The sequence below is a fragment of the Pleurodeles waltl genome, chromosome 3_2, assembly GCF_031143425.1.
Source record: "Pleurodeles waltl isolate 20211129_DDA chromosome 3_2, aPleWal1.hap1.20221129, whole genome shotgun sequence".
NCBI classification, from domain to species: domain Eukaryota; kingdom Metazoa; phylum Chordata; class Amphibia; order Caudata; family Salamandridae; genus Pleurodeles; species Pleurodeles waltl.
The window spans coordinates 101,994,920-102,017,115 of record NC_090441.1 but is presented as its reverse complement, the minus strand read 5'-3'; the positions used below and the strand labels follow the sequence as shown (position 1 = coordinate 102,017,115).

General features: G+C 44.2%; 1 protein-coding gene across 1 annotated transcript in view; it reads right to left on the bottom strand.

The window, feature by feature from the left end:
- Positions 1-22,196, bottom strand: part of LOC138286353 (uncharacterized) — a 1,286,679-nt gene that overhangs the window by 1,077,822 nt on the left and 186,661 nt on the right. Inside the window, exons 24-27 of the mRNA XM_069226509.1 lie at positions 13,766-13,906; positions 11,954-12,076; positions 1,377-1,589; positions 124-335 (exon numbers count right to left, since the gene is read on the bottom strand). Of these exons, the coding sequence (XP_069082610.1) occupies positions 124-335; positions 1,377-1,589; positions 11,954-12,076; positions 13,766-13,906 (689 nt within the window). The remainder of the gene's footprint in view (positions 1-123; positions 336-1,376; positions 1,590-11,953; positions 12,077-13,765; positions 13,907-22,196) is intronic.

Genomic DNA, 22,196 nt, shown 5'->3' with positions numbered 1-22,196 from the left:
TGGGAACGTTGTGTTTGTGAATGATGCCCTTGGTCATCGCTGGACAATGCTGTGCTTTCTCCTCGCACGTACCAGCTTCAATATGTGTGGCGATCCAATACCAAAAAATTAATGGATACTTACTGATCTAAAATGGTGAAGTCCACCACTGTGGTCTCCAGTAGTTCTTGCAGCTCCTTTAAATCCTTAGCTTCATTCTGCAGGCTCTTCACCTGCTTGCTGAAGCTTCCTATGAGGCTGAACGCTTTCTCAGCGGAGCAGTGCAGAGTGTACACATCAGATTTTTCGATTTCATTTCCCAGAACATCAAGCTTTGTTTGAAATTGTGCAAGATCCTGTAAGGATATCAGAAAGGTGCATATTTAGGACATATAACTTCTACTCTGCAACAAAATACCCATGCCAACTATTTCTGTCATGGGAGCTGATCACAGACGGTTCAACAGAGTGGACAGAATTATACATAAGGGAGATCCAGTGAGAGAATTACATGACAATCACCAGGTGCACTAACATACTAACATGCACAGTGTTCACTCATTTGACAAAGGAAACGCTAGAAAAAATCCACACTAATCTGTTTGAGTACCTGGCATAGACCAAATTACTTGCCAAACTAGTACTACTTGTTAACTAACTGCACGCTAAACAAGCAACGGGCAAGTCAACAGTGTTGAAATATAACTGAAAATGCTCTTTATTTCATTTACATATGCATCCTTAAGTGCACTCAGTCACTCATCCTCCATGCACATGATGACTTGTGTTTGCATTCATGAAGTAATTCATCCATCAATTGAGTGAGTTATTCTTCCATTCACCCACTCACTCATCTAGTGAGTATTTGAAAAGATTCCCAAAAAACATTCCTACTAAAAACATTCCTGCAAAACAAACTTTGGAATAAGTGTGAATTTAGAGTGGGAAATTTTTCTAATCACCCCCATAGCGTCAGGGTGTGCAGGGAAAAGGATGTGTTGACATGGAAAAATAGTTCCATATGGAGATTAAAAAAAGGGGTAAAAAGCTAATTTATAAGTACACACTTTCCCCTAATGTTATCTCTATCATTATTAACTTCACCGAGGATATTTTGTAATTCTCCAAAAGCGCACATAACTGCCCAAATCGTAGGTACAAGTCATTGATACATGGATTTACGGATTTTTTTTTTAAAGCATCGCCCCCAAGGTTAAGGTGATTGTACATAAAATGTAACATTCAATCACTCATCTGACAACGAAGACAGGAAATTTATCACAATGCACATAAACGACCCATTTCACAAAGCCATTGGCATGTGTAAGTTCAACTTACACATTCTGATGAGAAGGTAGAGCTCAAATCCTCTCACCAGTCCGCACCAACCACCTTACCTTTGTGACCCGTTCAGCCTCCTGCTGTATCCTGGGACCCAGGCGTTGCTTGGCCAGAGACACTTTGGTCTTCATGTTGCTCCACCGGCCAGGCATGGCCTTATAGAGTATTTCACTCACTGTCGGAAGCTTCATCTCGTATTTTTCCAGAAGGGTTACAGTTTTCTGCATCACAACAAATTGCACATCCATTTCTGCCTGTTTTGCAGACACCTAAAGAGAAAGTAAATATGTAGGAGAATGATTGGTAAGGTATTCATCTGCATGCATTTACTGTTACCTTAGGAGCGTGCCAAGAAATACCTAATGCAAGGCACATGCAATCCCTATATAAAAGCTATGTCTAATTTCCTTTTTACATTAAAGTTGTGTTACAACTTCTCATCTGTAAACAACAAATTGCCATCATTATCCTTCTGTAATAGATGGGATAAAGTATTCACTGACGTTCGGTATAAGCATATTCCAAGTCACCAAGGGATTCTGTGACTATATAGACAGTTGTTGTCACTTGTTCATTGTTTTAATCAGCTAAGTGAAGAAGGGTCAGAGACGGTGTTAAAAGTAGAGTTGAGTTGGGAAAATCTGAAAATCGCACCCCCCTGAATGGCATTGACATCCATGCATATACAGAAAATAGGCAGAGATCATGGATGTCTGAGACTTAGACGATATGGAGGCAAGATGACCAAAGCCCACATACTATTTAGAGGATAAATTACTCCCTTACTTTACATTATTAAGGATATTGCAAGTCATGTACCAGTTCTGTGATTGATTATGGCACTCATGAAACTGGTAAAATGCCTTTACTCATCCAGATTCAACCATTCAATCATTTGAACTGCACCACGCGTATTTTATTCTAGTAGTCCTAGGCTGTATTTAATTAAAATAGGAAAGCTATACCTTCCTTTTATTAATACCCTCACTTAAAGCCGGACTTCCCTGTTTATGTTGTTTTCAAACGTCGCCTGTTCACACAAGCCCTCATTAGAGACTCAGCAGTAAAATTACCGGCTACTGAGGCCCCTCAAGCTGAAATTGATTTTTGGGATATCAGTAGTTTTATTGCACAATGGTCAATGTCACCCAAGCGGCATTTGTTTAGTTGCTCAGTCCATGACTTTGTTGTTTTTACATTGAAAGCCAGTAAACAATAAAGAAACACAGGTCTTTCATAACCATAAAGGCAGAACAGTCATCAGATCATTGTAAGGAAACTCGCCTGGAAAAGCAAGAGAGAAGATGTCTCTCCATTAGAATTCGCATGCACAGTCTAAAGGAAATCATTCACGAGTTTAGAGGCACTGAGGGATGAGTACTAAAGGAGAGGTCACGAGAAGAACTTGGTAAGAGAAGCAGAGAATATGAAACAAAACTTAAAAACTGGCCAAAGACAATAGGTGCAGAGGTGGCGGGCCATGGGGACATTTGTAGACTATCCATGTAAAATGAAACGAAACCTGAAAAAACAATTTACATTTTCAGGACTGGAAGGGACTGAGGAAGTACTTTAAAGCGGGGGAGTAACAGTGTTCGTAAATGATCTAGAGGAGAAAGGAGACAGTAGTAAGAGTTTGAATAAAACAGGCAATGGTGTGATCAATGGTGAGAGTGTTGAGGAGTAACAGTGAGTTCAGACTAAGGGCGAGAGGAGAAAGAACCAGAAGGGTCGGTAGGACCGGAAAAGGTCAGAATGGTGCAACTGAACTAGAAAAGGAGGAAAAGGCACAGCAGAGACTCACCTTTCGAGGTGAAAAAGCAAACGTAGTTGGAGCATTGAAAGAGCTGGCAGAGACATCAGGAGTTCAGCAGTTGTTGTTTGAAAACTCAAAAATAGTTGAGGATGCGATACGAGGCAGAGAATCAGACTACAATAGTATAGTTTTAGACGTTTGGAGAGATCATTATTGTCAAGGTTTAGAGAGGGAAAATGGAGACTCATTGCCTTACTAGAGGTGGATACACCAGGTGCCCACACCCGTATAGAGTTATGGTTGAGGTGGGCCTACGTCTCTGTAAACAATTTCAACCTTTACTCCAGTACTCATTCCCATATTGAGTGCTCTGTTGGTACCCAACTGGGTTTGTGTTATACAAGTACCACCACATAACATAACATTTGGGTAAGATCACAAGACAGATTGAAAAACCCAGATGGATAATGAGAGACTTAAAAAATGATAGAAGAAAAATATGAAAAAACTGATAACATTATCAATGGAGGTAGCAGAGATCAAATGTTGGCGAGATAACATAGGCAAGAAATAAATGAGTGGCAGAGAAAGATCACATCAAAAGTATGTATGCAGGTGAACATACAAAAGAAATAATAATGAGACCGAGGGCAAATGATGGTCTGGGATGGAGAAAGGTGGACACTCTTAAAACAAATCGGATCAGACAACAAATTAAGGTCAATAGAGGCACTAAGCTTGTGAGTGGGGGGAGAAATGGGCAGAACTGGTGACAATCTGGTGTAGGAGGAAAGCTGAATTTGCATGGTTGGCAGAAAGGTGGATATTCAATTTATCATGAAGTTTAAGAGGCAATGAGGAAGGGTGAATAGCGCTAAAAAGTCAATCAAGCTCCTCACAGAAAGAGTGGATTGCACTAGGGAGATAGCAAATATCCAAAAAGGTTATTGGATAGGGACAAATAACTGAAACAAGACAGAATTCAAAGAACTGTAAGAAAGGCTAAGTAGCAGAAGCACAAGGAATGAAGGAAGGGTAGAAACAAATGGATGTATATCCACCCACACCTGAACAGCAGAAATGTGGAGAAAAGACAAAAAACTTGAAGAAAGTGCTGGCAAAGCAGTGGTGCTATGCAGCCGGGTCCAGGTTTCAATGATACAGATGAATTGGAGGATGTGACTGAAAGAAAAGATTGAGAAGAAAATAAGTTACTTACCTGTAACTGTAGTTCTCCAGTATTGGTATCTTTCCTAGATTCACATGCTTGATTCACATGCTTGAATCATTCCCCGTCGTCGAAGTGGGAGTCCCACGGTACATAGAAAGCAATAAATAGAGAAAAACCTTTCTTTTCTTTTTTTTTTTTTTTTTTCATTGAAGTCAATAGGAAAAAACATATTCAATTGTAGAACTATCAGCCTCTTTAGAAAGAGCCCAAACTTCAGCCAATCAGGCGCAACCACCCTCTTAGAACCCTCAGCACAGAGGCTCAGTCTGTCAGATTTCTCCGCACTAGTGTACACAGGAAAAAATTCCAGAAGGTGAGCCTCTCTGGGGAGGAGGGTGGGTCGCATGTGAATCTATGAAAGATACCAATACTGGAGAACTACAGTTACAGGTAAGTAACTTATTTTCTTCTCCAGTATTAGGGTATCTTTCATAGATTCACATGCTTGAATCAGAATAGTCAGCAGTAAATGGATAAATTATTATTTTCTTGTAGTACCAACAGAACGCATAAATATATTGCATGTTGACTGAATGTATATAAGCGATTAAATCTGCAAATTAAGAGCTAACCATTCCTAAGTACATGTAGTATTCATGCATTATATACAAATCTATATATAAACATTTATACATATACATATATATTCCATGTAGCAAAGAAAAATATGAATACCTCTAACTGCATATAAGAAGGATATACTCTAAATTACATATGAAATGAGACACAGAGGACGGAGGGTAAGGCTTATAGGCTCACCTTATGTGAACAAATTGCGCAAAACCGATTGTCCTACCGCAGCATCCACCTTGTCCGTAGCTTCCAGGCAGTAATGCTGGGTGAAAGTATAAGGACGTGTCCATGTCGCTGCCTTGCAGATTTGGTCCAAAGGAATTCCAGCGAACAGAGCCGTGGAAGTGGAAACTGCTCTAGTGGAGTGCGCCCGGACCTTAGATGATAATGGCTTTCCCGCCAACTGGTGGGTCAACTGAATGGCAGCAGAAATCCAACGCGCTATAGTTTGTTTAATAACTGCGCTACCATGATTGACCTTTCCAAAGCTGATAAACAACTGTTCAGATTTACGGAAAGCAGTTGTTCTATCTATATAGAACTTTAAACAGCGCTTAATGTCTAACGAATGCAGAGCTCGTTCAGCTGCCGTTTGAGGATTTGGAAAAAATGTTCGCAGAACTACTGGTTCGTTTAAGTGAAAAGATGATGGAACTTTAGGTATAAACCTTGGATTTGTTCTTAAAATGACCCCCTCCGGCTTGAATTGAAGGAAAGGTGGAGAAATTGTAAATGCCTGGATATCACTGACTCTCCTTGCCGATGTCAAGGCTAAAAGAAGGAACGTTTTAAAAGAAACGAACTTCAAGTCCACTCTATGAATAGGCTCGAACAGATGTTTCATTAATTGGGAGAGCACAATGTTCAGATGCCATTGTGGTGCAGGACGGTGAATTGGTGTATATTTTCTGAACAAACCTTTAAGAAATTGTTTGATTATTCTGGCAGACCATAGTGAAGGTGACTGAGAGGTCCGTCTGTAACGAGATATGGCAGCCAAATGCACTTTAATCGATGAATGCGAAAGACCGGATTTGGCCAAATGTAGTAAATATGGCAAAATCTGTTCAGGGGATGATGACAGAGGATGGATGCTGGAAGCAGCGCACCACAAACAAAACCTCTTCCACTTGAATTTGTATGTGCGATTTGTAGACTGGGCTCTGGCACAGGCAAGTATCTCTCTGCACTCCGGAGGAATATTCAAACCATCAAATTCATAGAATTCAGGAGCCAGGCTGATAAACGAAGAGATGTCGGGTTGGGATGACGAACCTGACCCTGGCTCATTGTTAGCAGATCCGGAATTGCCTTCAGCCGAATGTGAGGTTGTTCCGATAGCAATAGAAGTTCTGTGAACCAGAACTGGCGTGGCCATCTCGGAGCGATTAGAAGAATCCTGCATCGTTCCCTCTTCATCTTTAGCAGAAGTCTCGGGATGAGTGGAAGCGGGGGAAAAGCGTATGCATAAATCCCTGACCGTCTGATCAAAAACGCATTCCCTCTCGAACCCCTCTGCGGATGCCAGCTTGCGAAGTGTCGGCATTTCTTGTTGTCCTTGGTCGCGAATAGATCTATGGTGGGCTTGCCCCAAAGGTGAAAGAGATTGTCGAGAACCGACTGATTGATTTCCCACTCGTGGCAGCTGGTTTGATTCCTGCTCAAGGCATCTGCCCAGATGTTGGTGATCCCTGGGAGATGTTCTGCTCGGATGGTGATTCCATGCTGAGTTACCCAATGCCACAGCTCCTGTGCCTCCAGGGATAATGCTCGAGATCTTGTGCCTCCTTGTTTGTTGATATAGTGCATGACCGTGGTGTTGTCTGTCCTTATCAACACTGAAGAGTCTTTGATGTTCATGAGGAAGGATTTGAGTGCCAAAAACACCGCTCTGAGCTCTAATACGTTTATGTGGAGAGTTGATTCTTGCATATACCATTTTCCCCTCACGGAAAGATCCTGTAAATGAGCACCCCATCCCTCCAGGGATGCGTCCGTTGTTACTATGTGCATGGTCCTGTCTTTCAGAAATGACAGCCCGTCTGAGACTAGGGGAGTTTCTTTCCACCACGTGAAAGCCTGTTTCGCTGCAGGGGTGATTTGTACTAGCTCGTCGAAAGAGCCTTCTGTCTGTTTCCACTGGTTGTCTAGTTGTTGTTGAAGAGTCCTCATGTGGAGGCGACAGTTCCTTATCAATGGAATGCATGACGATAGTATCCCTAGAAAAGACTTGTAAGTCCGTACTGAAACGGACCTTCTTTTGCTGAGCCGAGCTGCTAAGTTTCGAAGTCTCTGTCTTCTGTCCTGTGAAGGAAAGGCTTTTGCTTGTAAAGTGTCCAAGATGGCTCCTAGAAACGTGATGTTCTGAGTGGGCTCTGTGTGAGACTTGGGGTAGTTGACCGACAAACCCAAAGCTCCGAAAAGGGAGAGACATGTTTCCGTATCTCTGGCAGCCTTCGACGCTGTACGTGCTTTTATTAGCCAGTCGTCTAGGTAAGGGAAGACCTGTACCCCTAATTGCCTGAGGTGGGCTGCCACTGGCGCCAAAACTTTGGTGAACACTCTTGGAGCCGACTTGAGGCCAAACGGAAGTACTCTGAACTGGTAGTGAATGCCTGCGACCCTGAACCGCAAGAATTTCCGATGATTGGGGTGAATTGGAATGTGAAAATATGCGTCCTGAAGATCTAGCGAGGTCATAAAATCCCCTCGATTGAGGAGGCTCAGAACGTCTTCAAGAGAGATCATGCGAAAAGATTGCTTCTTGAGGTATTTGTTGAGCGATCGAAGATCGAGAATAGGTCTCCAATCTCCGTTCTTCTTCCGGATAAGGAAAAAACGGGAGTAAAAACCTATTCCCCTCTGATTTCTTGGTACGATCTCTATTGCTCCCTTGCTCATTAAGATAGCAATCTGTTCCATAAGCTTGTTGAGGTGGGCTGGCGGGGGGCCTCCTGGTGGTACTTGAGGAGGAGACTGTTTGAATTCTAGTGTATGCCCCCGCTTGATAATATCCAAAACCCATCTGTCTGTTGTTATTCTGGACCATTGATGCAGAAACCCGGAAATTGTGCCCCCTATACGAGTGTTGGTGCAGGGGCTGGGTGCAGGCATTTGATGAGGGTCACTGCTTTCTAGTCGTATCCTTGGGTCTGAAAGCAGATTTTCCTCTTGTTTGCTGTCTGAAGCGAGCTGATGTTTGCTGGCGAAAGGAATGCTGTTGTTGCTGGCCATACGTTGAGCGATATTGGCCTTGGTAAGAGGAGTACGGTCTATATTGTTGAAAGCCTCCTCTGTGAGAAAAAGTACCTCTCCCTCTCGCTCCTCGAAAGGGTTGCCTCTTGTACTGAAGCGCTGCAAGTGACCTGGCTGTTTCAGTGTCTGACTTGATCGACTGCAATGCATCGTCGACATGTTTTCCAAATAAAAGTTCTCCATCATATGGCATGTCTAGAACTTTCAACTGAACTTCGGGCCTAAAAGAGGTAGCCTTTAGCCACCCTTGGCGTCTGAGAACCGCAGCACCGGCCAATTGTCTAAAACCTGTGGAAGAGACATCAATGGCAGAGTCTATGATTTCGGCCGAAATCTTTTCTCCTTCTTGAAGAATTCTGCATGCTTCTGCTCTACTGGATTCAGGTATCATGTCAATGAATTGGGACATGTCAGACCACATCTGACGATCGTATCTCCCCAGTATTGCTAGAGAGTTGGCGGCTCTAACAGTGGTGGCAGCCATGGTTGAAAATGTTTTACCTATGGAGTCCAGACGCCGTCCTTCCTTGTCTGGAGGTGCGGTCAGAGAAGCTGACGGATTCCTGGATCTTCTCTGTGCTGCTTGGGAGATAACCGAATCCGGTTTAGGGTGGCTGATTAGACATGCTGGGGAGTTGTCAGGTGCCTTATATTTCTTTTCTAGCCTGGGCAAGACTGCAGGAATGGAGGACGGAGTCTGCATGACCTTTAAGCCTTTTTCCCAGATGAAGTCGACAATGGGAATGGCCCTCACTGATTTTCTTGTGTCCTCTTTAAAGTCATAAAGAAAACAATCTGATTGTTTAGACGTAATCGGTAGCTGGAATCTCTTGGCAGCTCTCTCCATGACAGAATGGAAACCTCCAATGTCCTGCGGAGGAGAGTCTACTGGCGGTGGTGTAGATGGAGATGGAGTCTGAATCTGGTACTCATCCCATTCCGGTATTAAAGAGTCTGAATCTTGTATCTCCCCTTCTTCCCGTTCCTCTTCGGATGACGGTGAGCCAATGCTCTGAACAGAAGGAGGTACTGTGATAGGGTCTGGAAATGTGGAAGGTCTAGCCGGAGTGGACACTGGTGTCTGCTGAGGCTGCACCGGTGTGGAAGAACCAGGCGGGGGAAACCTCGCATAATAGTCCTGCATCATTTGCTGAAGGTTGTTAATTAATGATACCGGCATTTGTACTGTCTCTTCTGATTGTTCGAAATGCCCTTGATCCTGTTGGTGGGAAAATTGCTGAAGATCCTCCTCTTCATCCTCTTCTTGGCATTTTATACGTAGTTCGGACGGACTACGCGCTACCGGAAAAAATCCGTCATCCGAGTATCCATCGCCATCATCATCATCATCCGCAAAAAGATGCTGCGGAGCGACGGGTGTAACCTTGCTGGGCGATGTATGCGATGGTTGTAATATAGAGGACCTTACTTGTACAGGCAAAATCCTTTGCGGAAGGTAAGGTGATGTTCCAGGAAAATGACCAGTCGACGGAGCTGTCGTCGACGGAGCTGTCGTCGACGGAGCGGGCGTCGACGGAGCAGGCGTCGACGGGACCGTCGGTGTAGTTGGTGGTATCATCGTCGACGAAGTAGCCGTCGACGAAGCCAATGTCACTGCGTCACCCGTCGACGGGGTTGACAACGACGGAGTTTTCACGATCCGGTGCGTCGACGGAATCTTCGTCGGCGAAAGCGATGGCGACCTCCTGAACCTCTTCGTCGATGAATGTGTCGATGGTAAAGATTTTAACTTCTTACCCGTCGACGGCTTCTTAATGATCTTCAAGGTGTGCGACGACGACGGACCATACTTAAGGCTCACCGATGTTATCGTCGTAGACGACAGCGGAGATGAAGTCACTATCATCGGAGACGGAGGGGCTGTAAACGTAGCCGTCATCGTAGTCGTCGTCACCGGTAGAGCTGTCGTCGACGGAGTGCTCGTCGACGGTGTCGATTTTTTGGACGTCGACGGAGGCAGAGAACTGGAAGGCTTTTTAAGCTTCTTTGAAGAAGAAGCAGGTGTTGATGGTTCTGAGTGAACCCTGCCACTTGCTACCTTAGATGTTGAAGGTAGATCCCCGGTGTCCTTAAAAGCATGCAGCTTCTTGGCTGACTTAGTGCTTGCAGGGGACAGGCTCTCCACAGACCTCTTTCTTTTCTTTGAGGTCACTGCAGTGCCACTGTCTTCTTCAGAAAGAGCTTCTCTTGCCTTCTTTTTCTGGAGCCAAAGTAGGAGCCTGGCTTCTCTGTCCCTCAGAGTCTTATTAGGAAAGGTCCTGCAGATCTTACAGTCCTTGACCTTATGCTCTGGATGTAAGCAATAGATACATTCCTTGTGAGGGTCCTCACAGTGAAGTCTCAATTTGCCACAGGTCCCACAAGGTCTAAAAAGGCCCTTTCTTGTAGACATGATGGAAACAAGTCTTGAAGAAAAAACTGAATTGAAATTCTCTAAAGATTTCTCTTGAAGAGATGGAAAACTGAGCAGAGCTCAGGGAGACTCCCTTACACACGACGTGCGGTAGAAAATCTGACAGACTGAGCCTCTGTGCTGAGGGTTCTAAGAGGGTGGTCGCGCCTGATTGGCTGAAGTTTGGGCTCTTTCTAAAGAGGCTGATAGTTCTACAATTGAATATGTTTTTTCCTATTGACTTCAATGAAAAAAAAAAAAAAAAAAAAAAAAAAGAAAGGTTTTTCTCTATTTATTGCTTTCTATGTACTGTGGGACTCCCACTTCGACGACGGGGAATGATTCAAGCATGTGAATCAAGCATGTGAATCTATGAAAGATACCCTAATACTGGAGAATTAAAGTTGCTTTGTTACCTGTGGATATGAAAGAAGACCAAAGATAAGTTGGGGAGAGGGAGGTGAGAGAGGGGGGATGGACAATATTAGTGGGAATTTTATCTAGTAGGTTTTAGAAATAGCAAGGCTTGAAGAACGATGAGATGACTGAAAATGACTTAATACAGAATCATTCAGACAAAAACAAATTAAAAACAAATTGAGAGGTAATCAGATATGACAGTGCTGTTGCACCAAATTCAAAGTATATAGTCAAGGCATACCATACTTGGTCACAAACTCAAAAGGCAATACATTTAACTTTGATGTCACCCAAGGGGCAACAGAAACTCAGTACACTGAGTTTAAATAAGGAACACATTAGTGTGGCAGATGGTGCCTCCTTGCCACTGTGGCGCCTCTGCATGCATAGACGATAAAGCAACTAGAGATTTCTGTCAATTGCCCATAATAGATGAAAGCAAGCCGGGGGTGTGGTCCTATCATAAGTAGAGACTTCACAGAATCTGCGGGTAGTAAGAGACAGGGCGAGACAAAGGCTGAATAAGTGAGAAAAGCTCCAAATTGCCAACTCATTTGGAAATTTGTTTGTTTTTGACAATGCAGAGCTTCAGCACTGCCGCCATAACGGTGCACTAAGGCCCACTCGACAGTGTATCGGCAGACAGCTATCCTTAAGTGAATTTTAAACCATTTCAAGACGTTTGCATAAGCAAGCATGCACATGTGTGGCAGCCATCCTGGAATATGTTTTTTTTTTTTTAATGGCCGCTGCTTGAGTGAACCCATATGTGTGGCCACCTTGGAATGTTCTTTCTTTTACTTCAATAAAAAAATCATTCCAAGATAGCCACCACACATGCATTGTAGCCATGTAGAAAAATAAATCAAGCACTGGTAAAGCCAATGAGTCTGAGCCCCCTTCTTGTGGATTAATCTTATTGTCTTTGCCAATGCTTGTGCAACATTGTACTTAAAACGATATGGATTTAATGTTTTCTTCTTACCTCATTGAAAAGACGCATCATTTTCATAAAGGATCCGGTGTCTCTTTCCTCTCCAGTTATGCGCTCAACTTGAGGTTCTGTTCTTTTCAAGAAAGAATCCAAACTTCTCAGGGTGTGTGTCATCTAACAAGGAAATCGGGATATTTATACTTTATGGAAATACTCCATTCTAAAAGAGTTCACAGCTCTCCCAATTCATTTGTGACAAATCTCCAAGTATTCTATTTCTATTTTGTTATTTTTAGGCCTAGAGACAACTCTAGCTGTATAGCTACCCTCATGTTTTCTACATAAAAATCATATTAAAAAGGGAAGGGAGGGGCATCATAACTCTACTTTTCACCTATATTTAGCCACAGCCCCTCCCCTCACCAAACGCAATAATGGTAATAAATGATCTATTATATTCTGCAGACACGCAGCCAGAAGGTCGTTATAGATAGGACCTAATTTTCATAAGAAAAAGCATTTTTTGTTTTGCCTATAACTTTAGCGCCATTTGAGGAATCTTCACAACATTTTCAAAACTAGTACGCCAGTCACTTTAACTGCTATGTGGAACATGTCGGGGTGATTCATCAAGCGAGGGCAGAGAAAAAGGGAGGGTCCCAAAATGTGTTTTCCCCATGCAATTTCCCATAGGGATTTTAGACATGAATACAACCCAAACCGCTAGATGGAATTACACCAAACTTGGCAGAAAGCTATCTGTTGGTCCAAAAATAGCGCTTTTTGTTATTTGGTGCACATCTGTTGAGTGGTTTTGGAGTTATTAAAGGAAAAAATACATTTGTATATCTAGGGACACTGATCCTCTGCAGATCTGACCGATATTATGCTGAGATATGATTGGCCGCCAACATTTCAACCAGGAAGTGTTCATAGCCAACTTGGGAGAAAAGGTACAAAAAAAAAGGGGGCAGGGTAGGAATACCCTGACCACCTGGGCCTGGTGGTGGTGTCTCACAGGGACACCGACTGGGCCCAAAATATTTTTTCATTAAAATATTTGCTGCAAATTCATGGAGGATCCACAAATCCAAACAATTCAAAAAAAAAAAAAAACAAGCACGGTCTCCTGCACTTTTTTATACTTTCTGGCCCATGCGCACGAATGCTATTCCTTGCTTATGCTACAATACGGTTTGTCGGGACAGAGAACAGATTGAATAAGATCACTTAACATTAAAAGCCAATCGGGTGAGCTATTGGCACTCTTAAGGTGTGCCAATATCAGGAAGGGGGTAAACTGGTCACTATGATCGGGGGTGTAAGCTTCAGATTTCTTGACAATTACTCTGGATAGAATGTTAAAATACATAAAAACAAGCAGGGCACAGGAGAGAGGCTTTAGATGCAGTGGAAAGGGAGAAGAATACAGATTGGTGGGGTACTTAATGAGAGTAAACAATATTTTTTAAATAATCAACATTTCTGAAGACTTTCAAAACAGAGAGAGAGAAAAAGAGTGTGTGTGTGTGTGTGTTTTCTCGTCCAGTATGTGTTTAAATATTCCTGGTGAAATCCAACAGACAGCTCACCATACCTGACTGAAGACAATGCTGTCTGTGAATTGGGTTTAAAAACAACTGCAAACCTGCTGTGGTGTCCATTTTACAGTCCACAAAGACATGTTCTGCTTTTCAATATCACATCAGGTGCCTAAGTAAGAACACTGGACCAGTTCTATAGAACTCATTGAGTTCAGAGACATAAGAGATTCGGTTGACCCTGTTGATTAGCAGGCAGAGTAACAGACTGAGCTTTCTTACGTATCAGTTCTCGTTAAAATAGAGGACCACTGGGACCTACCTGGTCTATGAGGTATTTTGTGAAGGTCCACATCCACTTGAATGCGTACGCGCTGAGAACCTGCTTGATGGGTGTGAAGTCCACCTGAATCCACCCGAGATTCTGATTATCAGAAAGATTCCGTAAGCTGTCTCTTGCCACCTGAGTAAATGGAACAGTGGTCAAAAGTAACTGAAACAGACAACAATTACTCTATGAAACGTAGCATGGAATAGCATGCAGCACACAGGGCCTGATGTATCAACGGGTTTTACCCATTCTCTCATATCGGTCTATGGAAAAATAATTGGTACATAAGGGCCTTGGATTGAAGTCTAGTTCATATTGTGATTCATTAAAAGTAAAATCTGTGTTATGAATCAATATATCTTAAAATTTAATCAGTGTGCCTTTAATGTACAGTTGTATACATTCTCACGCAGGATTTAAATTGTGTTTACTATTGAATCAGCCGAACCCCATTTCCTCTCACCACAAGTAATAATAACATTTGTTTCACTAATGGGGCTGATTCATAAACATGAAAGTAAACATCAGGAATCTACTACATATAGACTGGAGTAGTTTACTGAAGCCACAAGGTGGATTCATGTAGGATCAAGGTCAACAAGGGAGTGATGAGAGGAAGGACTTCCCTCGGTGGGAGCCTGGGGACCAGTGGTGCAATGCAAAGTGATGCCCCCCCTTCAGAATGTGATGAGGGGTCCCCGAGTCTCCCATACCTCACAGGTATTCATTGCCCTTGGGCTGAATGGGGTCTCCTTGAAGGGTGGGGGGCCCTGGAGGGCTGCAGTCCCCTTGCGCCGCAAGGGCCTTCGGTACGTCACTGCCGTGGACCCAAGATGGTACACCTGCCATGAGCATGCATGGGTTTTGGGAATTTTCCCTTGCAGGTCCCACCCTGGAAACACACTTATTTCTCTCGTTTTGCAAACACACTTTCTCCAGCCTTCCTTTGAAGTAGACGTATGAGTATTTTCAGAGTTGGAATGATCATGCAGAAGTTAGTGACTGGCTCAAAGTTCGTGGGTTTTGCATTCCTTTTGCATAAATGTTACCTTACCCCTCAACGCTCCCCTTTACCACCTCAACATTATTAAACTTATAACTGGAGAAAACGCATTGTACTAGCAGAACTGCCTCAGTCATAAATTCAATCTGCAGAAACCTCACAGACTGATTCAGTCCACAGATTAGGACAATTACTGTCTCAGTGGTGTTTAGGTAGAAATTAAGAAGTAGTCTAGCAGAGACTGGTGACTAATAAACCTTTGGTCAGTATTATGAAGAAGACTTTTTGAGCTTGTTCTGAGCATTATTGGCTGTCCATTGACAGGACCATCATACCCTGACCTCTGCTACCCAAAGGGCAGGTCCACTCCAACGTATGGGATCAATGCGCAGTAATTGGCACAATGGGCTGGTTGGACGGCCGTTGACACCCTTCTGCTGCTCTACAGAATCCAGTGGAGGGAGAACACAGTGTGGGATGGTTGGGCAGCCGCCAGCACCCTGCTGCTCTTCCGCTGATTCAAGTGGTGGTCAAGTGGTGGGCGAGCAAAGTGTAAAGGCAGCGCAGCACGAGCAGCACACACTCTTCTGCAATAGACCGACCCTTCCTTTTGGGTCTCTCTCTCGCTCACTCTCTCTCGATGCAACAGATGTGACAGCCATCAAGGGCAACGCCACAGCAGAGTTTGGTTGAATATCGTCCTGGGTGGACTCAAATGCATAGTCATCAAAAGAGTTAGTAAGATCAGGATATGACCTCTTGTGTTAAATATGATACCTGATGTTATATCCTTTAACTCTTTCAGCCCTCTGTTACAGGTATATAGACGTTTTACACTCGACAACCATTCATCATAATTACATCACTGAAAATAATAAAGCTGTGTTTCGTTTTTTTCTTTCACAGACCAGTTCCTTTTTTTCTTAGTAGGGATTAATTATCAAATATTAATACTTTCATGGAAAATTCTTAGTGTGGAATTCATAAAAAACATGTTTCAACTTATAGAAAAGGCCCTCGAAGGTTCGTGGTCACACGGAGTTACCTATTTAGTCTGACTGTACAAATGTAGTTGGTGAGACAGGGCATTCCTGATCAGTGGGTAGGGCCCACTGTCCCACAATTAAATAAGCTTGTAAGCTGTAGCTAAAGGCTGTCTACTCCTAAATGTTTCTCAAAGTATACAACATAATTTAGAAACTGAAGACCAAGGAAACTGGTGCGACATCAATAAATATTTAATGTATCAGATACCTGTAAATCTATTCTCCATTATACATTACAACTATTTTGTTATGGTTCCTATGCATGAATTAGCAGACTTGTTTTAAACATGTTGCATTGTATTCTAATTGCATTTGCATTGCAATCTTGCATTGCACTTATTAACATGCCCTGGAGTCTGCTGGGAAATGTGTGCAAGGCACAGATTTCCGGGTATAACCCCCAACAGATCAACAACTGCTCCTATAGGCTGTCCACAGGATACAGGAGCAAGAACTGAACACATATATTTGTTTTCCAAATGTCACTTCTAAGAAATAGTTCTCTGTCTTCAGACAACCTTTCTACACTGCATGAAAATATGGCATGAAAATGTACCACCCTAAATGCATGCTTTTCCAGGTCTTCTCTTACCTGTAATTCAAAAATAGTTAGAAAAGCTAATAGAAATGTTGGGCAACACTCACAAAATACACGTTTGTGGGAGTTCAACGGATTCGTAATGCCTACAACCTTACCCAACCCCTCTCTTGGTAACACCCATTTGCTGCCAGCATAAATATCCACAGATGAAGGACTCCCTGATGACACACTTTGAACACCTAGGACACAAAATGTTTTGTGACTCAGAACACAACGACTTTCTTGAGAGAAGACAGATGAAATGACTGAGTGGGCGGCCAACGGCAGGCGCCCCGGTGTCTTCGTCACCTGTATTCCTGTCACTCGGAAGCACGCTTGAGTGTACCCACTTGGCGGGAGATCACACTGCTCTTTACTCTGACATGTTGTGAAGAGCTGTAATTTGCCCCTTAACGCTCCACTATGCCGCTGACTAAGACAATAAATACCGTCATCGTGGCGCGGCGAAGTCCCTGCAAGGGCCTTTTCACAGCGTCGGCCAAGAAATGTCAGCCATTAAACAAGCACTTGATACAGCAGCTGACAAGCGGGTCCCACGCAGGCACTTTAAACAGTATTCCAGTTTGCTACCTATCGAGTACATTGATGCCGTTTCTGACGAGGAGTTACAGGATCAAATCACAGGGGCTGCATTTATTAACCTTTCGGCGTTTTCCTGTACGTGCACGGTGCTCTCAGTGGAGTAGTGGTTTCAACAGAATCACAGGCCTGCCAACTTAAAATATATAAATATATATACATCTGTGAGGAGGGAGGGAGCCCCCTTTGCTTAGCTTCAAAAAATAATAATTAGAAAAACTTGCTGATTCTGGTGCGATGTCCTGCGGTGTTTTCACACCACTTAATGGACTTTGTTTGTTCAAAGCCTCCAAAGACAAACTGGAAATCCCCTTTTTGCAGTGGTTTTCAGCACGCTTTCCCTGCCACCCTGTGATATCAGCTCCTCACCAGGTGACCTTCTGAAGGGAGCCGATGTGTGACACACATTGCTACCTTGTTGGAAGATCTGGTATCATGAAGCAGAAATACGGTTACATCCTGGCACTTTCCCAATCTCAAGCCTCAGGAAGAATCAGGAGGTACGTACAAGGTCTCGCCCACGGGGCCCCTCACTGCACAAACTTCAGGAATGACCAGACGGGACGTACAAGGCCTCACCTATTGAGCCCTATACTATGCTACCTCCAAGAAGAGTCCGGAGTCAAGTACAAGTTCTAGCCACCAGGCCCCTTACAGCACAAACTTCAGGAAAATTCAAGAGGTAAGGAGGTCTCACTCATTGGGCTCCATATATCAAAACCTTTAGGAAAAGTTGGGGCATAAGCACAAGGACTCATCCACCAGGCCCCTTACTGCACAACCTTTTGGAGGAGTCAGGAGGTGAGTGCAAGGTGTACACCACTGGGATCCTTACCACACTACTTTCTAGAAGATTCAAGAGGTAAATATAAGTTCACACCCATCGGACCCCTTATCTCGCAATCTTCAGCAAGAGTCAGGAGGTCAGCACACGGTCTGGTCCACCGGGCCCCTTATTGCACAACCTTCATACCAGTGAGAAATTGGCAAAGGGAAACTGAGGTGTCTTAACAAGGCAGCTATAGCAGGTGTGAGACTTTTCATCCTTGGCGTGGTCTCCCTTAACATTTTGCCTCTGTTCCCCAGGTTGTTGATGTGTGCTGGACTCTGATTTTACTGTTTTTGTTACTCTGGGCACTTTACCACTGCAAACCAGTGCTAAAGTGCAAGTGCTCCTTTACAAAATGTGAATGTAATTGGCTTATCAATGATTGGCATATTTGATTTACTAGTAAGTCCCTAGTAAAGTGCACTAGAGGTGCCAGAGCCTGTAAATCAAATGCTACTAATGGGCCTGCAGCACTGGTTGTGCCACCCACATAAGTAGCTCTGTAATCATCTCTCAGACCAGCCACTGCAGTGTCTGTGTGTGCAGTTTAAACTGTAAATTCGACTTGGCAAGTGTACCCACTTGCCAGGCCTAAACCTTCCCTTTTCTTACATGTAAGGCACCCCTAAGGTAGGCCCTAGGTAGCCCCAAGGGAAGGGTGCAGTGTATGGTTAAGGTAGGACATATAGTAATGTGTTTTATATGTCCTGACAGTGAAATATTGCTAAATTCGTTTTTCACTGTTGCAAGGCATTTGTGCATGTTGTGAAGAGCTGTAATTTGCCCCTTAACGCTCCACTATGCCGCTGACTAAGACAATAAATACCGTCATCGTGGCGCGGCGAAGTCCCTGCAAGGGCCTTTTCACAGCGTCGGCCAAGAAATGTCAGCCATTAAACAAGCACTTGATACAGCAGCTGACAAGCGGGTCCCACGCAGGCACTTTAAACAGTATTCCAGTTTGCTACCTATCGAGTACATTGATGCCGTTTCTGACGAGGAGTTACAGGATCAAATCACAGGGGCTGCATTTATTAACCTTTCGGCGTTTTCCTGTACGTGCACGGTGCTCTCAGTGGAGTAGTGGTTTCAACAGAATCACAGGCCTGCCAACTTAAAATATATAAATATATATACATCTGTGAGGAGGGAGGGAGGAATTGGAGGGAGCCCCCTTTGCTTAGCTTCAAAAAATAATAATTAGAAAAACTTGCTGATTCTGGTGCGATGTCCTGCGGTGTTTTCACACCACTTAATGGACTTTGTTTGTTCAAAGCCTCCAAAGACAAACTGGAAATCCCCTTTTTGCAGTGGTTTTCAGCACGCTTTCCCTGCCACCCTGTGATATCAGCTCCTCACCAGGTGACCTTCTGAAGGGAGCCGATGTGTGACACACATTGCTACCTTGTTGGAAGATCTGGTATCATGAAGCAGAAATACGGTTACATCCTGGCACTTTCCCAATCTCAAGCCTCAGGAAGAATCAGGAGGTACGTACAAGGTCTCGCCCACGGGGCCCCTCACTGCACAAACTTCAGGAATGACCAGACGGGACGTACAAGGCCTCACCTATTGAGCCCTATACTATGCTACCTCCAAGAAGAGTCCGGAGTCAAGTACAAGTTCTAGCCACCAGGCCCCTTACAGCACAAACTTCAGGAAAATTCAAGAGGTAAGGAGGTCTCACTCATTGGGCTCCATATATCAAAACCTTTAGGAAAAGTTGGGGCATAAGCACAAGGACTCATCCACCAGGCCCCTTACTGCACAACCTTTTGGAGGAGTCAGGAGGTGAGTGCAAGGTGTACACCACTGGGATCCTTACCACACTACTTTCTAGAAGACTCAAGAGGTAAATATAAGTTCACACCCATCGGACCCCTTATCTCGCAATCTTCAGCAAGAGTCAGGAGGTCAGCACACGGTCTGGTCCACCGGGCCCCTTATTGCACAACCTTCATACCAGTGAGAAATTGGCAAAGGGAAACTGAGGTGTCTTAACAAGGCAGCTATAGCAGGTGTGAGACTTTTCATCCTTGGCGTGGTCTCCCTTAACATTTTGCCTCTGTTCCCCAGGTTGTTGATGTGTGCTGGACTCTGATTTTACTGTTTTTGTTACTCTGGGCACTTTACCACTGCAAACCAGTGCTAAAGTGCAAGTGCTCCTTTACAAAATGTGAATGTAATTGGCTTATCAATGATTGGCATATTTGATTTACTAGTAAGTCCCTAGTAAAGTGCACTAGAGGTGCCAGAGCCTGTAAATCAAATGCTACTAATGGGCCTGCAGCACTGGTTGTGCCACCCACATAAGTAGCTCTGTAATCATCTCTCAGACCAGCCACTGCAGTGTCTGTGTGTGCAGTTTAAACTGTAAATTCGACTTGGCAAGTGTACCCACTTGCCAGGCCTAAACCTTCCCTTTTCTTACATGTAAGGCACCCCTAAGGTAGGCCCTAGGTAGCCCCAAGGGAAGGGTGCAGTGTATGGTTAAGGTAGGACATATAGTAATGTGTTTTATATGTCCTGACAGTGAAATATTGCTAAATTCGTTTTTCACTGTTGCAAGGCCTGTCCCTCTCATAGGTTAACATGGGGGCTACCTTTAAATCTGATTAAAGTGTAGATTCCCTTTGGGAGCGGATGGACATGTGGAGTTTGGGGTCTCTGAGCTCACAATTTAAAAATACATCTTTTAGTAAAGTTGATTTTAAGATTGTGCATTTGAAAATGCCACTTTTAGAAAATGAGCATTTTCTTGCTTATACCATTTCTGTGACTCTGCCTGTTTGTGGATTCCCTGTCTGGGTCAGTTTGACAGTTGGGCTGGTTGCACCTCACACTAGACAGTGACACAAAGGGAGCTGGGGTTTAGTCTGTATTTCCTGATGAGTCATCTGTGCTAGGAGGGAGGGGAGGAGTGGCCACTCACACCTGAAAGGGCTGTGCCTGCCCTCACACAATGCAGTTCCCACCCCCTGGTGAGTGTCGGGGGCCTGGCCTGGGCAAGGCAGGATTTCACATTCAAAAGAGACTTTACTTTGAAGTTGGCTTACTTCAAAGGAGAAATTGGCTATATGGAGGGCACCCAAAACCACAGACTTTAGAAACCCTTCTGGAAACAAGAGGAACCTCTGCCTGGAGAAGAGCTGAAGAGCTGAGGAAGAAGAGCTGCCCTGCCTGTGACTGTGCTTTGTGGAGCCATCCTGCAGTTGCTGCTTCTGCCAGAGTAAGAGGGCAAAGACTGGACTTTGTGTGATTTCCATCTTGAGAAGAAATCTCCAAGGGCTTGATTTAGAGCTTGCCTCCTGTTGTTTGAAGTCTCAGGGACAGCAAAGACTTCTCTCTGCCAGCACCTGGAGTCTCTGGAGAGACTCCTACTCTGCCCTGTGGTGCCCATCCAGTTCCTGGGACCCTGCAAAGAGAAGCTGGCAGCCTAAGAGGAGGAAACCCACGCACAGAGCGCCGTGTGGGGAAAAGATCGACACGACTCCGATCTGCGGCTGAAGAAATTATGCACCATCAGCTCCGCGGATGAAAATCGACTCTCGTCTGCAACGCGACCGAAGAATCAACGCAGGGAGCTTGAGAAACGACGCACAGCATCGCTGACGGAGGCTGGGCGATCGCAACCTGCGATGCGTGGTTTTCGGATCATCGTGCGGCTGGATTTCCGATGCAAATACCGCTGGGTGTGTAAAAACAACGCAAGGCCTGCCCGGACCCGAGAGTGCTGACCGGATCGCTCTCCTGCAGAGAGAAGAAACGGTGTGCCCCGACCCAGCGAAAGGAGAAATGACGCAAGGTCCCGCTTGTGAGTGGAATCGACGCATCGCAAGCCCTTTTTGACGCACACTCGCCTGTGCGGGGTTATTTTTGACGCACCCTAGGTACATTTTCACGCTAACAGTGTTAGTGTGTTTTTTAAACTACATAAATACTCTTCTTTTGCCTTTTAACTGATAACTTGACTTGTGTATTGTGGATGTTTGTCGTTTTGGTCTTGTTTTGTTTAGATAAATATTTCCTCTTTTTCTAAACCTCTGTTGTGTCATTTTGTAGTGTTTTCATTAAGTTACTGTGTGTGTTGGTACAAATACTTTACACCTAGCACTCTGAAGCTAATCCTACTGCTCTGCCAAGCTACCAAGGGGTTAAGCAGGGGTTAGCTGAGGGTGATTCTCTTTTACCCTGACTAGAGTGAGGGTCCTTGCTTGAACAGGGGGTAACCTGACTGTCAACCAAAGACCCCATTTCTTACAGCAGGCATCACTGGTAATATAGGGGATCACAGAATGTCGTGGTGGGGTTTCAATGGCAGAACAATTAGGGATTAGAGGGTTGTGATAGGAGTTGGCAGGTGC